The 13,289-nt window shown below is 46.1% G+C and overlaps 4 protein-coding genes across 4 annotated transcripts; 2 read left to right on the top strand and 2 right to left on the bottom strand.

Moving 5' to 3' along the window:
• Positions 1-301: 301 nt before the first annotated feature.
• Positions 302-4,205, top strand: ARB_03100 (uncharacterized protein; the record flags this gene model as incomplete). Its single annotated transcript, XM_003010353.1, has 7 exons — positions 302-437; positions 467-2,782; positions 2,845-2,995; positions 3,176-3,221; positions 3,294-3,588; positions 3,646-4,046; positions 4,122-4,205. The coding sequence occupies 7 exons, from the start codon at positions 302-304 to the stop codon at positions 4,203-4,205; spliced, it is 3,429 nt and encodes a 1,142-aa protein (XP_003010399.1).
• Positions 4,206-4,471: 266 nt separating this feature from the next.
• On the bottom strand, positions 4,472-7,181 carry ARB_03101 (uncharacterized protein; the record flags this gene model as incomplete). The annotated part of the gene is made up of 5 exons (XM_003010354.1): positions 4,472-4,675; positions 4,734-5,443; positions 5,486-6,247; positions 6,387-7,014; positions 7,074-7,181. 5 exons carry the CDS (start codon positions 7,179-7,181, stop codon positions 4,472-4,474), a joined length of 2,412 nt encoding a protein of 803 aa, XP_003010400.1.
• A 521-nt stretch (positions 7,182-7,702) lies between these two features.
• On the top strand, positions 7,703-10,134 carry ARB_03102 (uncharacterized protein; the record flags this gene model as incomplete). The annotated part of the gene is made up of 3 exons (XM_003010355.1): positions 7,703-7,995; positions 8,058-9,927; positions 10,006-10,134. 3 exons carry the CDS (start codon positions 7,703-7,705, stop codon positions 10,132-10,134), a joined length of 2,292 nt encoding a protein of 763 aa, XP_003010401.1.
• Positions 10,135-10,778: 644 nt separating this feature from the next.
• ARB_03103 (uncharacterized protein) lies at positions 10,779-13,064 on the bottom strand (the record flags this gene model as incomplete). The annotated part of the gene is made up of 1 exon (XM_003010356.1): positions 10,779-13,064. The coding sequence occupies one exon, from the start codon at positions 13,062-13,064 to the stop codon at positions 10,779-10,781; it is 2,286 nt and encodes a 761-aa protein (XP_003010402.1).
• Positions 13,065-13,289: the final 225 nt, after the last annotated feature.

Genomic DNA, 13,289 nt, shown 5'->3' on the forward strand with positions numbered 1-13,289 from the left:
CCCCGAGTCCGTTTGCGCGGATCCGCTGCTTAGTTTACCGCTGGTCCTGTTTGATATATCTATATATACCCAGAACGCTCCTTTTCGTCAGTATATCAGCAGGCATCCATAGTTTCCATACACCCTTCACCTTCCGCGCCTCGAGACGACTTACCTTGAATAATTTTGAAGGAGATCATTGCTTTGGCAACCCCAACAAGCAGAGGAATAATTAGGAACTATACCTTCTTTTTTTTTTTTTAACTACCCAGAAAACAGAAAACCAGCCGAGAAATAACCGGAACAGGCCAAATTTTCCAGGATGAAGTTCGGCCGTAACCTACCCCGGAACATGGTTCCAGAATGGAGCTCTTCCTATATCAAATACAAGTCCCTGAAGAAACTGATAAAGTCAGCTGTCCAAGCTAAGAAGATGGGCAATGACCCAGATTTAGCTGGTAAGACTGTTCCGATTGTGCCTCCCTAGATTATACTAATACAACCCCAGGCTTCTTCTACAGCCTTGATCGAAATCTCGAGGATGTTGATAGTTTCTACAATAAGAAGTTTTCTGACTGCTCTCGCCGTCTGAAGCTTCTCGAGGACAGATTCGGTCACCCGGAGACCTTGCCATCCCACCTGGACCCGGAAGACACCGAGGACCTGTTGGCTGCTCTACTAGAGCTCCGTGGCCAGCTGCGTAAGTTGCAGTGGTATGGCGAGGTAAACCGTCGAGGATTCATCAAGATTACCAAGAAATTGGACAAGAAGCTTCCCGGCGCCAATGCACAGATAAAATACCTCTCAACCAAAGTTAATCCTGCCCTGTTCGCCACAAACTCCCGTCTTTTACATTCCGTCAACTCCATTAATGAGTGGCTCTCTGTCCTGGGCCATGAGAAGGTCATGGATGATAATAGCTCTACTCACTCAGCCCTTTCATTGAAGAAACCTTCATCCGGAGTAATCCTTAACATTCCTACCAGCCTCCTACTCTCCGTGGATGATGCTCTTAGACGAGACGATACCAATGCTCTTCTAGATCTGCTTCCAACCCTCAAGACTGCTGCTGATGGGATTGGAGAGGCAGTGTTCACCAAAGTCTTAATATCCCTGCAGCAACGGTCGATCTTCTATCGCTCTAAGGCCTGTCTTGCCGCTCTCCTACAGCGAGTCACTTCCCTCGAGGAAGAAGATGACATTAACAAACGAAATTGCATCCATCGTCTGGTCATATCGATTGGCCGGTCGCAATCAACAGTTGACCCTGAATCTTCAGCCACAATGGTATTGAACTTCCCCACAGAAACATCAAATTATATCACACCAGCAACTACCCCAACACTGAAGCCTCAGAGGCCAGTTGTAATGGAATCAGACCACCCAACCCATATTGGGCGCGACAGCCCTGTCGTGATGTTCTTACAATATCTCCTTGACAACCTGCTCCCTCACCAGCGCCCCGCGCTTCTCGCAAGAGATATATCAGGAAAGACTCCCTTGCACTTCGCAGCTCAGTACGGATTCAAAGCCGTCTGTGACGTGATAATCGAGCATCTTCAGGAATGGGATATGTTTGATGTATCCGAAGGTATTGATGGCCCACTTTGGCAGGACGAGGATGGCATGGCACCGCTCCATCTAAGTGTAGTCGGTGGCCATCCCTTAACTACCAAGACGCTCCTGGATTCCGAAAACTGGAAAGGCAGTAATCAGGATAAGACCGCAATTCGAAGAAATATTCTAAAATCCAGCGCCGTACTTGCTCTTGCTACAAAGGCGAACTTTGTTGATATAGTCCACCTTTTAGTCGAGGCAGGTGTGAATATCAACTATCAAGATGAACAAGGTGAAACAGCCCTTCATTCAGCCGCGCGATTTGGCCATGATCAGTGTGCCGCTGCCCTCCTCAAGGGGTCAGATGAGCAAAAAGCCAATGTTGAGCTGGCAGAGAATACCTATGCTTGGACTCCATTGTTTATTGCCTCGGTGGATGGCAATATCAATATCGTCAAACTCCTCATTGAAGCAGGGGCAAATCTAGAGGCCACCGACTCCTCTGGATGGACTGCAAAGGAGCATGCGACACTCAGAGGCCATATCGATATCGCCCGCCTTTTAGATGAAGCCATGGCTAATTCGGACGGCAGCGTTGAGTCCGATGCAGCATCACAGTCTGCAGTATCTTCATCTCCCCCATCTCAGTGTTCATTGAATGATCGAAACTCGAAAGACCGCGCGCCAGATGCGGTAAAATCCTTCGGTCATCGCTACTTGACAGACAAAAGCATGATTCTCGTAAGCCTAGGAACAATGGATATGAGAAAGACAGCAGATCCCGTTAGCCTTGAACGGATCCCCATGGCAGAGGCCCATCTGACACAGCTCGATACCGCGCTTTCAATCGTTGTCTCTGCAAGTGGCGCGCATGGTGAACCCCAGATAATTGATCTGCCTGTCCAAGACAATATCTCAACAGAGCCAATAGTCTTCCATACGGCAGACTCCAGCAAAACCAAGATTGTCTTCGACTTGGTACCTACATATGCAGGCTCTAAAGATGAAGTTTTCGGCCGCGGCGTAGCTTTGTTGTCTAGTTTCAAGCCAACTGTTGGGTCAAGCCGATCCAACCTACAGGGAGACTTTGTGGTTCCACTCATAGCCGCGAAGACCCTTGAGATTATTGGCTCCGTGACCTTCAATTTTCTCGTTATTACACCCTTCAGCCACCCCAAAATGTCCATTACAGAAGAACAGACATATTGGAAGAGTGTTACATCACCTATGGTCATCGGTCATCGAGGTAAGACACATACAACTACCGTCAATATTGCTTTATTCTTATCTAATTCGGGGCTATTTCAGGTCTCGGAAAGAATATTGCCGGGCGCCATTCTTTGCAATTGGGAGAAAATACTGTCCAGGTTTGTCTCAATCTGCTGCAAATATTTGACTTTCCTAACAGCCGTCCCAGTCTTTTATCGCGGCTGCAAACTTGGGCGCTTCATATGTTGAGGTAAGTATCATACCCTATCATAAAATATTGTTCATCGTTAATAAATGCTTCTCGTTTATAGTTCGGTACGCAAATCTCTCAACCTTTCCCTTATTGGGACAATGCTAACATATATTGAAATGAAGATGTTCAACTAACCAAGGATCATGTTCCCGTTATTTATCATGACTTCCTTGTTAGTGAGACAGGAATTGATGCGCCTGTCCATACCCTTACATTGGAGCAGGTACTTTTTCCCTCCCCCTCTGACGGTAGACCCTTGTTTTGTGCCCAGGAGCTAACCTAAACCATTAACTAGTTCCTTCACATCAGCGATGGTCGGAAACCAGCCGGAAAGCAGTCATCCAACCATAGCGGAACGCCAAACTCAGAAGATGGATTTCCACGTCTGTTGCAGACACGACCACGATCCATGTCAGTTGGTGAAGAACTCGATGTTCCAAACCTCAGTGAAAGAATGAAGCATACCAGAGACTTCAAAAAGAAGGGTTTTAAAGGAAACTCACGTGGCGACCACATACAGGCTCCCTTTGCAACTCTTGAGGAGCTTTTCAAAGAGCTACCAAAATCTGCTGGGTTTAATATGGAATTGAGTAAGTTGACTGTTCCAAATGCACATGATCGACCTCAGTACTAACCTGCCCCATCAGAATATCCCATGCTTCATGAAAGTGAAGAAGAAGAAATGGACACTTACGCCGTGGAACTAAACTCTTTCGTTGACAACGTTCTGCGTATAGTCTATGACCATGGTGAAGGAAGAAACATGATCTTCTCGTCTTTCAACCCAGACATTTGTCTCCTTCTCTCTTTCAAACAACCTTCCATTCCCGTTCTGTTCCTTACAGACTCCGGAGTGAGCCCTGTTGCCGATATTAGGGCAAGCAGTCTCCAGGAGGCTATTAGGTTTGCCTCTAGGTGGAATCTGCTAGGAATTGTTACCAATGCGGAGCCATTGGTTCTAAGCCCCAGGCTTGTCAAAGTTGTAAAGGAGTCAGGCCTCGTATGCGTTTCTTACGGCACCATAAACAATGATCCAGCCAATGTCAAGGTATGTTCATTTCCAGGTGTTACTTTACGCCCCTTATTCAAGTTGTCCAGTTGCTTACCATCATTGTGTCCATAGATCCAAGTTAATGAAGGCATCGACGCTGTTATTGTTGATAGTGTCCTCGCCATTCGACAGGGATTGACTGGCGTGGAAGCATAGACATCACTGGTTTTGTTTGATTCATAGAACTCCGTTTGTTATTTAGCTTCTATCTTTACTCTCAATTGCACTGCAAACAATGGGAGATAATTTTCCAGATCGCACAAGGTGGATTTACCGATTCTTGTAATTCATTTTGCTCATTTCCTCCAGGAAACCAAATCTGGTAATTCTTTTCATGTTTTCGTCCCAAAAAAATAACTCGACATCGTGCAAAATTAGCACGTCTTCCCGATATGCCAAAAGAAATAACCTCTCCTTTTATCTCACATCAAGCATCCATCTTGAATACTAGAATGCAGGTCACTCATTCCTACTCGTATCCGCTTGGGCTGGCTACCGCCTCGGAGACCTATCCCACTTTGATGCATAAAAACTTCCACAAACCACTCATACCAGACTTTCCGGTCATCTGTCTGTCTAAACATGGTTAGGACAATGTCCGAGTTTTCAGGTATATACAAAGGGCTCTGTAGAAATATGTGATTAGCACAGATAGTAGCTAAAATGTGACCAGGACTTACGTACCTTCAATGGGAAGTAGATGGGGAACCAGCTTATCATATCCTTGCTTTTAGCATCCATAGTGAGAGGATTGGTCGACAATTCAACATCCCGATATAACACAGTTTCGAAATATCCAGCCAAACCATGGCATGTGCCGCCCTCAGTGCAGGGGAAAGTTAGTCGAGTCTGGCGAGTGTTATGAGAGTTTGAAGGTCTAGCTGATAACCTAGAATCCTCTGGTATGTTCGGATTCGGGTGCGAGAAAGTCCAGGCTGCCTGAATAATCGGGGTATCTGCCTCTTTCATGGGCGGTGGAGTTGCAGAGGGAGTTGAGGTTGAAGTAGAGGCCGCAGCGCTAGAAGCCACGCTACTAAGATGGGAAACCGCTGGCGCAGTAGTTGAAAGGTAGTCGAATGCATGTAACATGACAACATAAGGGGTTTCCGGGGCAGCCGGGTTCGATTTGGCCTGATTCTGAATATCCGCATAAAGACGAGGTGCTGAGATGGGTGTAATATGCGATGAATATGAAGTAGGAATTGAGATTCCGTGAACGGGGTTTAAAAGATGATCAACACCATCAAGGCATTCTGGTGATAGTTCATTGTCACCAAACGAACCCAGAAGCTCAGATATGATAATGTCGATTGGATAGTGAACTTTCGAAGGTTTGTTTTCGGCCGCTGGATCTGGAAGTATGTTAGAATAATTCTTCTTGAGCATCAATTTTACTACTATTTCTTATCGATCATTTGGTCAGGATAAAGACATACCTTCAGCCTGGATTTCTCGAACTGGTCCTTTCCAGCTTCTCATATCAGAATGCACCAGTGTCACACTTCCGCCCCAGACAGCCTCGTTTTGCCTCTGAAGGTGGACAAATGCATTTTGGTTCTTCTCTAAGGCCCACAGCTCAATGTCAACTTCAGCTTCAACACTTGCTCGAATGGCCCTAGAGACCAAAGGCCCACGCCCAGCACCGACTACAGCTACTACCACCCGGCCATCCTGACTGGATGTCGGTTTCTTTTCAAGCGCCCAGTCCTTTAGAGCTTTCGTAACAGCCCGCTCATACCATTCATACTTGACTGGATCCGTTTCGAACACCTCGTATGTCACGCTTTCAAGGTTAACTGTGAGAGGCTGCAGTGGCGCCTGCAAGTAATCTTGATATCCCAGAGTGAAGCTTTCCACGCGAGTCCACTGTGGCTGTTTCCTCTCTAAGTTTCGTATATATGACAGATGCGGCACCAGGTCGTCCTTTTTCTTTGGAGCCTGTGCTGCCTCAGCAGGTGTCGGAGAATAGCCGTCTATCTTCTCCAGTCCAGGTATCGGCCCAACGTCGCAGAGAAAGATCCATGGAGGGATGCCTCGCATTGCACGAAATATGTATGACTGATGTGCCTTGCTAAGGACAGGGTAATTTTTAGGGTTTTTCACAAACGAAGTGCTTGTCAATGTAAGTATACGAACAGGCTCTGACAACCACCTTGTCTGCACAGTGGATGGAGGAAGCTGTCGAGGTAACGATAGGGCTATATCAAACATGATAGTTAGCACGAATCAATGGTAGAGTCAATGGAGTAACAGGGATTGATCATGAGTTGATATGAAGGTTGGGACAAAAGAGGTCTTTGTGTGAAATGATCTTCTGGGTAAATACATTTTTCTTACCTACTGTTAATCTTGTATGATATTTACAAACTCTCCTAATTATATTCCACGCATTCCAGGTTCCAAACAAGTCTAACTTTGGGGATACTTCAGGCATTGGGTTGCCCAAATATTCGGGCCTAGCAAACGGAGAAATATCTCCCATTTGGTCTGCTTCCAAATCGGGATTGTCAACCACAGGTAACCAAATATTGATGCGAATATATGGTGCGGTTGTTAAAACCTCTTGAATTGCTCGAGAATAGTAAATCAGTCCATCCCCATGTGAGCCTCCATGGTGTAGTTTTGGACCAGGAATGATAGCATGATGGACACCACAAAATGCAGCATAAGCCAGTTCCAACAAGAGAACTTGGCGAGATATATCAGCAATCAGTGGATCTGGCGAACACATGTCTATCCATCGACTAGACACAGCAACCACATAACTGTTGGTTCCTTCTGGTCGCAGATTCGTGTCTGCGGTCGTAAATGAGGGTATTTTGAGAGGCGCAGAATTACGCGAGGTGAAATATGTGCCAGTTACGTCCTGGACTGGCTGATGAACTGTTGAAAGATGGCTTGACAGTAGTGAAAGGACACGCGATTGAAAATGCGGTGTCGTTATTGGTGTTGTAAGCATATCATACTAAATATTCGTTAGAAACAAGTGTGTCGAGGGCGTGTATAGGAATGAAAATATCATACCCCATTATCATGAGCCAATTGAGATATTTCATTATTGATACGGAACTTCCGGTCGGATTCATGTTGTCCAACAACAAATGTCGGCGGAGTTCCATCAGCCTGGGCCATAGTGAGTATCCGGTCTCCGCGTTACTGTTCAGTACCTTAATGCTTGGAGTGATCAATTGCCGTCAAACCCCCTGCCTATCAGACTGGTTAGTAGTTAAGGGCCAAACCCAACAGCTGATAATGCGCAAGTCCAAGTCCAAATCTGAGGCTGGCTGTAGCTAGCTCTAGGACAGATGAAAGCACAGGAAGCCAACAACCATGCTCTCACTCCGTGGGACTGATGTCAATATTTTGATATCCCACCCGGCTTTTCAACGGTTTTCAAATTTGGCGTCGTGGGGGGAAAGATAGTTAAAATAGTTTAAATTTTGTGGTGGGCGCCAGACTTGGCAAGTTTGCCGCGGCTCCCTCGGCTTACCTTCCTATCGCGGACCTCCCGCCAAAATTTCTATCTCGGAATATTTTTTTTATCTTTTAAAGACTTCAAGCAGCCAAAACGACGCCAGCTTTGAACGCGGACATCCTGCAGCTCGACGGCGACTCGAGACCAAGAGACCGGGCAGTCACGGCCATTCGTCACCATGGCAGCTCGGAGTGACAGTGAGAATGCGTCTCGCGCCAAAAGACTAAAAACAACGGCAGAATCAGACCCTCGATCGAACCCGTACCTCGCCCATATGTATGAGAATGAGGATGCATCCAGTGGGATAAACGATGAATCGCCTCTCGCAGCTTTCAGAAGACACGAGACAACCGCAGAGATGGCGAATGAGGTTGAGAGCGGCAGTGTGAACCCTTTCACAGGCAAACCGTTTTCCAGCCGATATGTCTCCATACTCAAGACCCGTCGCGACCTCCCAGTCCATCAGCAGAGGTAATGTTTGCCATATCAGCATTCTCCTCCTTTTCAAATACATAATTCTAATATTTAGATAGGAATGAATTCCTCAAGCTCTATCAAGAATCGCAAATTCTTGTTTTCGTTGGCGAAACTGGTTCGGGAAAGACTACACAAATTCCACAATTCGTGCTATACGATGATCTTCCTCAGTTTCGAGGAAAGTTGGTTGCCTGTACCCAACCGCGACGAGTTGCTGCTATGTCAGTTGCCGAGCGTGTTGCAAACGAGATGGATGTTAAGCTTGGAGAAGAGGTTGGATATAGCATTCGATTCGAGGACAAGACTAGCTCCAAAACCATACTCAAGTATATGACGGATGGTATGTTGTTGCGCGAAGCTATGCATGATCACGATCTCAAGCGGTATAGCACCATCATACTTGATGAAGCTCATGAACGTACAATGGCAACGGATGTCCTCATGGGTCTTTTGAAGGAAGTCGTACTGCGTCGTCCAGATATGAAACTTATTATCATGTCTGCTACTTTGGACGCACAGAAGTTCCAACGCTACTTTTCCGATGCGCCATTACTGGCGGTTCCTGGAAGAACCCATCCAGTAGAAATATTCTATACCCCAGAACCAGAGCAGGACTATGTTGAAGCCGCGATCCGCACGGTCTTACAGATTCATGCTACCGAGCCAGAAGGTGACATTCTTTTGTTTTTAACAGGAGAGGAGGAGATCGAAGATGCCGTTCGCAAGATTTCTCTCGAAGTAGACGAGATGATCCGTGAAGTCGATGCTGGACCAATGAAAGTCTATCCCTTGTATGGTTCTCTACCTCCAGCCATGCAACAGCGTATATTCGAGCCCCCACCGCCACCCCGAAAACCCAAAGGAAGGCCCGGAAGGAAATGCATTATATCCACAAACATTGCAGAAACCTCACTTACCATCGACGGTATTGTGTATGTGGTAGATCCAGGATTTTCTAAGCAGAAAGTATACAACCCACGTATTCGTGTGGAGTCTCTGCTTGTATCCCCTATCTCAAAGGCCTCGGCTCAACAACGTGCTGGTCGTGCTGGTCGTACCCGACCTGGGAAATGTTTCCGTCTCTATACCGAAGGGGCTTTCAAAAAGGAACTTATCGAGCAAACGTATCCCGAAATTCTTCGCTCAAATTTATCTTCTACAGTTCTGGATTTAAAGAAGCTTGGTATCGACGACTTGGTTCACTTTGATCTCATGGATCCTCCAGCTCCTGAAACCCTGATGCGAGCCTTAGAAGAGCTTAACTACTTGGCATGTCTAGATGACGATGGAAACCTCACTGCTCTTGGTCGATTGGCCTCCGAGTTTCCTTTGGACCCTGCCCTGGCTGTGATGCTGATAAGCTCTCCAGAGTTCTACTGCTCTAATGAAATCCTATCTATTACTTCCCTGCTCTCAGTGCCCCAAATCTTTGTTCGCCCTGTTGCACAGCGGAAGCGTGCAGATGAAATGAAGGCGCTATTTTCCCATCCAGATGGTGATCATCTTACTCTACTTAATGCCTATCATGCATTCAAGGGGCCGGAAGCACAAGCTAACCCTCGTCAATGGTGCCATGACCATTTCCTCTCCCTACGATCTCTGCAGTCCGCCGATAACGTCCGACTACAGCTTCAGCGTATAATGGAGCGGGAGGAAATTGAATTAGTCTCTACCCCATTTGAAGATAAGAAATATTATGAAAATATCCGCCGCGCGCTTGTAGCTGGATTTTTCATGCAGGTTGCCAAGAAAGAGAGTCAAGGGAAAAACTTGTATCGCACTGTCAAGGATAACAATGAGCCAGTTTTATTGCATCCTAGCACAGTTTTGGGATATGAGGCTGAGTGGGTCTTGTACAATGAGTTTGTCTTGACTACAAAGAGCTTTATTAGAACTGTCACCGCAGTTAAGGGGGAATGGCTCTTGGTAAGTCGCTTACTGATAATGCTTTTCATATACTTTTCTTTGCGTTAGTTTCCTAGCTTTCTAACATATTTACTATAGGACATTTCTCCTGCGTACTATGATATCTCTAGTTTCCCGAAAGGAGAAATTCGATCCGCATTGATTCGAGCTGGCGAAAGGTTATCTCGAAAGGAAAAGATGCGATCTGATGCGAGCAAGAAAAGATGAATTTAGCCGAGGCCACCATTACGACTTTAGACAGGCAGAGAATTAACTAGTATCTTTTATGATACGGTTGGTTTACTTTGTCTGTAGCTTATAAAGGGTTTGCCACAGCCTACGAGCTATTAATGATATCACAAGTGTTAGACTCGGATAGGCGACCTTTATAGCGGCTTATAGAATGTGATTGTGTATTTGTCACTTTCTACAAGAGTCTCTATCTGCTATCAAGGCACTAAAGCGGCTCTATTCACTTGTATCCACAAGGACAAAAAAAGTTATAGAATTCCAAGAGTCCTTAGACGGGTACAGATATTCTGCAATGCATGCTAATGTTTAACAATAACCTATAAAAGCAAGCTGGGATGTAAGGTTGTCATATCGCCTTGTGCTAGGCCTTTATTGAATCTATAATACATAACGCCAGGGATGTTCATCAACACCTGACAAGCGGACCTAGACGATAATAGTACATATAACCAAGTTCGAGAGCGTAGGTCATCGCAAATATTCCAACATAGACCACATAAAATATATGAACAAGATTATGCCAATATGCCTCGAAGATTGGTTAGGTTAGAGGGTAAAGGAGATGAAGGAGGTGAAGGCAGTGTGAGGATGGATGAATGATTTTAGGGATGGCATAACGCTCAATTAGACGGGAAAGATTGGTAGGATTTGCGAATGTTTGAAAAGGGGTATTTATTGATTGTTGAGACCTTTTTTATTTGGGGGGAAACTTTCGTTGGAGGTCTCTGTAATTCAATGGCGGCAGAGGAGACAGCTGAATGAGGTTTTGCAGCAGTAAACTTAGAAGATATAGATGGTTCCTGAGTTGTCGTATCCGCCTTTGGAAACTGGTGAGACATCATTGTCTGTATCATGTCCAGCTGTGATTTTAGAGTAGCCATTTCTGCTTTTCGCGTTTGGCGTTCAATCTCCAATGCAATGTCACGGATGGCTATATCCAAAGAGTGAACTTCCTCCCGGATGGATTCCGCCTGGCTTGGCTTAGATAGCTTGAGATGTAAATCCCTCATATGTCGCATATGACTCTCCTTGTCCATTTCAAATTTCAAATCACGGATGACCAATTCAGAGCTTCGAATGTCGTACGCAAGCTGGTCGTACCTCCGGTGGTATGACGCATTTCGGTCCTGTGTTATTGATACGGCTTGCTGGATGGCTCCTCTAACGCTATTTGCAAAGGCTCTGTGTCTCTCATCAATAGATAATTGGGAAACCGGAAGTTTGGGAAGTTCCGCAGCTGCGCGCCACCGCTCCAAAGTGGACAAAATGACGATTCTCTCATCGGTAGAATTGTAGGCATCTTGCCAATCAATACCATGGGCGGCAGCAGCTTTTAGAATGGAGTTCCCCAGTCTGTCTTTTCCACAAGAATTGCAGAAGGCGGCCATGTATAATATCAGTCGTTCAAACTGACCCTCATTATCCGCCACAGTGGAAGATATATAATCTACCACTCTCAAGAGAAGCAAACCACCGCTTTCCCAGTCCTGCTGTTGTGTATAATATCGTAGATAAGATCCTAGTATGTGCGGATTGTCTGAATATCCACGATGTCTCATGACGGCTAACCAGGCATCTGCCCTCTGCGGCTGGTTAAAACCAAGAGCGGAAGATATAAGTGTGCTCAAAATTGCATGGTCGCTGCCCCTTGGTGGTACTGGAATTTCGATGTTGCCGACCTTGGTGAGTTTCCAATACTGCGGTAAACGTAGCAATTTTCCTCCGAGCAACCTGTTTAAGAAACCATCAAACCTATACAAATCTTTAGATTTGTTGAAGAAGTCCAGGGTAGCGATAATCACTCCTTCTCCAAGAATGAGGCCATTCGGGAATATCGAGTCAATTATCATGTTCACCACATCGTTTTGCCTCGACCGACCAAACATCCTTATCATTAGAGACACGGAAAGCCGTGATAATGGCTCTTCCGACGATAAGATATTCTCCGCAACTTTGACAAGCAGATCTCGAGACGTCAATTCGTCATCTTGGTACATGGTATACATCCGCTTCAAATCTTCATTCAAAGCAGCCCTCTCTGCGATTAGATTCTCATGCTCCACTATTGTGATATTCCTGGCAAGATCGCCGAACCATGCATCCCGAGAACTTCGGAGTTTAGCTATTCTAACCCGGATATCTTCGAGTTCTTCCAGAAGCTTTTCTATTTCGATATCCGGGAGGATGCAAGATGTCCGAGAAGTAAACGGCACGCCAGCATACAAGTGAGCTAGAGCAGGCCGTAGGATCATCTTAATCGCTAGTTGTCTTGCAGCTAATCGGAGAATCGCCCGTTGCCGTAGAATATCCTTAAGTGAGAGGTCGCTTTCATATCGTTCTATTTCGGCCTCAGACCTGGGGTCCACGTCCAGATCGTAATTCGTTAGCTCGCGGGGGTGTGATTGTATCTGGAGGGTTGCTGAGTTCTCCGTTCCTGGATTGATGTATTCCACATCAAGCGCTTCTACTTCTGAGTTTCGAGATTGAGCTCCGACAGCCTGGGTCGATAATCCACGGTATGTGCGCCGAAATGTGTCCGGCCTTGTAGATGTACTGTATCCCCTCCGTTGTTGTGATGGAGTTGACGTCCGAGTCCTCTTCCTTGATGCTAGAGCTTCTAATCGACGGAGTTGATCAAGCTCCAGCGCTTCAACCTCTGCTTTCACAGCTTCAATTTCTTGTTGTCTCTCGATCCTTCTTCTTGTCTTGACGCTAGTATCCCATGCAACAGCAGTAGCAAATAAAGTGGCATAAAATCCGGTAACGCTATTCCCAATTAACAGCCGCCTTCGACTTGCCGCAGATACGGTTCGGTTAGATGCAGCATTTGAGGTAGAGCTCTTCAAGCAAGAGCCACATCGGCAGGTATAGGCCTGTATCTGGGCCCGTGGCCAAAATGTCTGCATCATGCGGAATATGGACGGGGCATCGGAGGGCGGCGATTGGGGGTGGGAGAAGGACACTCGTGTGCTGTATCCTATATCAAAGATGGTCCCTGGCGCATGACAGTGAGGGAGTCCATGCTGTAGGCGTCAATTGCGGGCGTTCGGGGTGACGGTATGGCATGAGTTGCTGATATCAACGACCAAAGCCCTCCATGGACATATTTCTTCGTGCTAGGCAAAATTGAC

This window comes from Trichophyton benhamiae (genome assembly GCF_000151125.1).
Source record: "Trichophyton benhamiae CBS 112371 chromosome Unknown contix01456_5.r1.exp, whole genome shotgun sequence".
Classification (NCBI taxonomy): domain Eukaryota; kingdom Fungi; phylum Ascomycota; class Eurotiomycetes; order Onygenales; family Arthrodermataceae; genus Trichophyton; species Trichophyton benhamiae.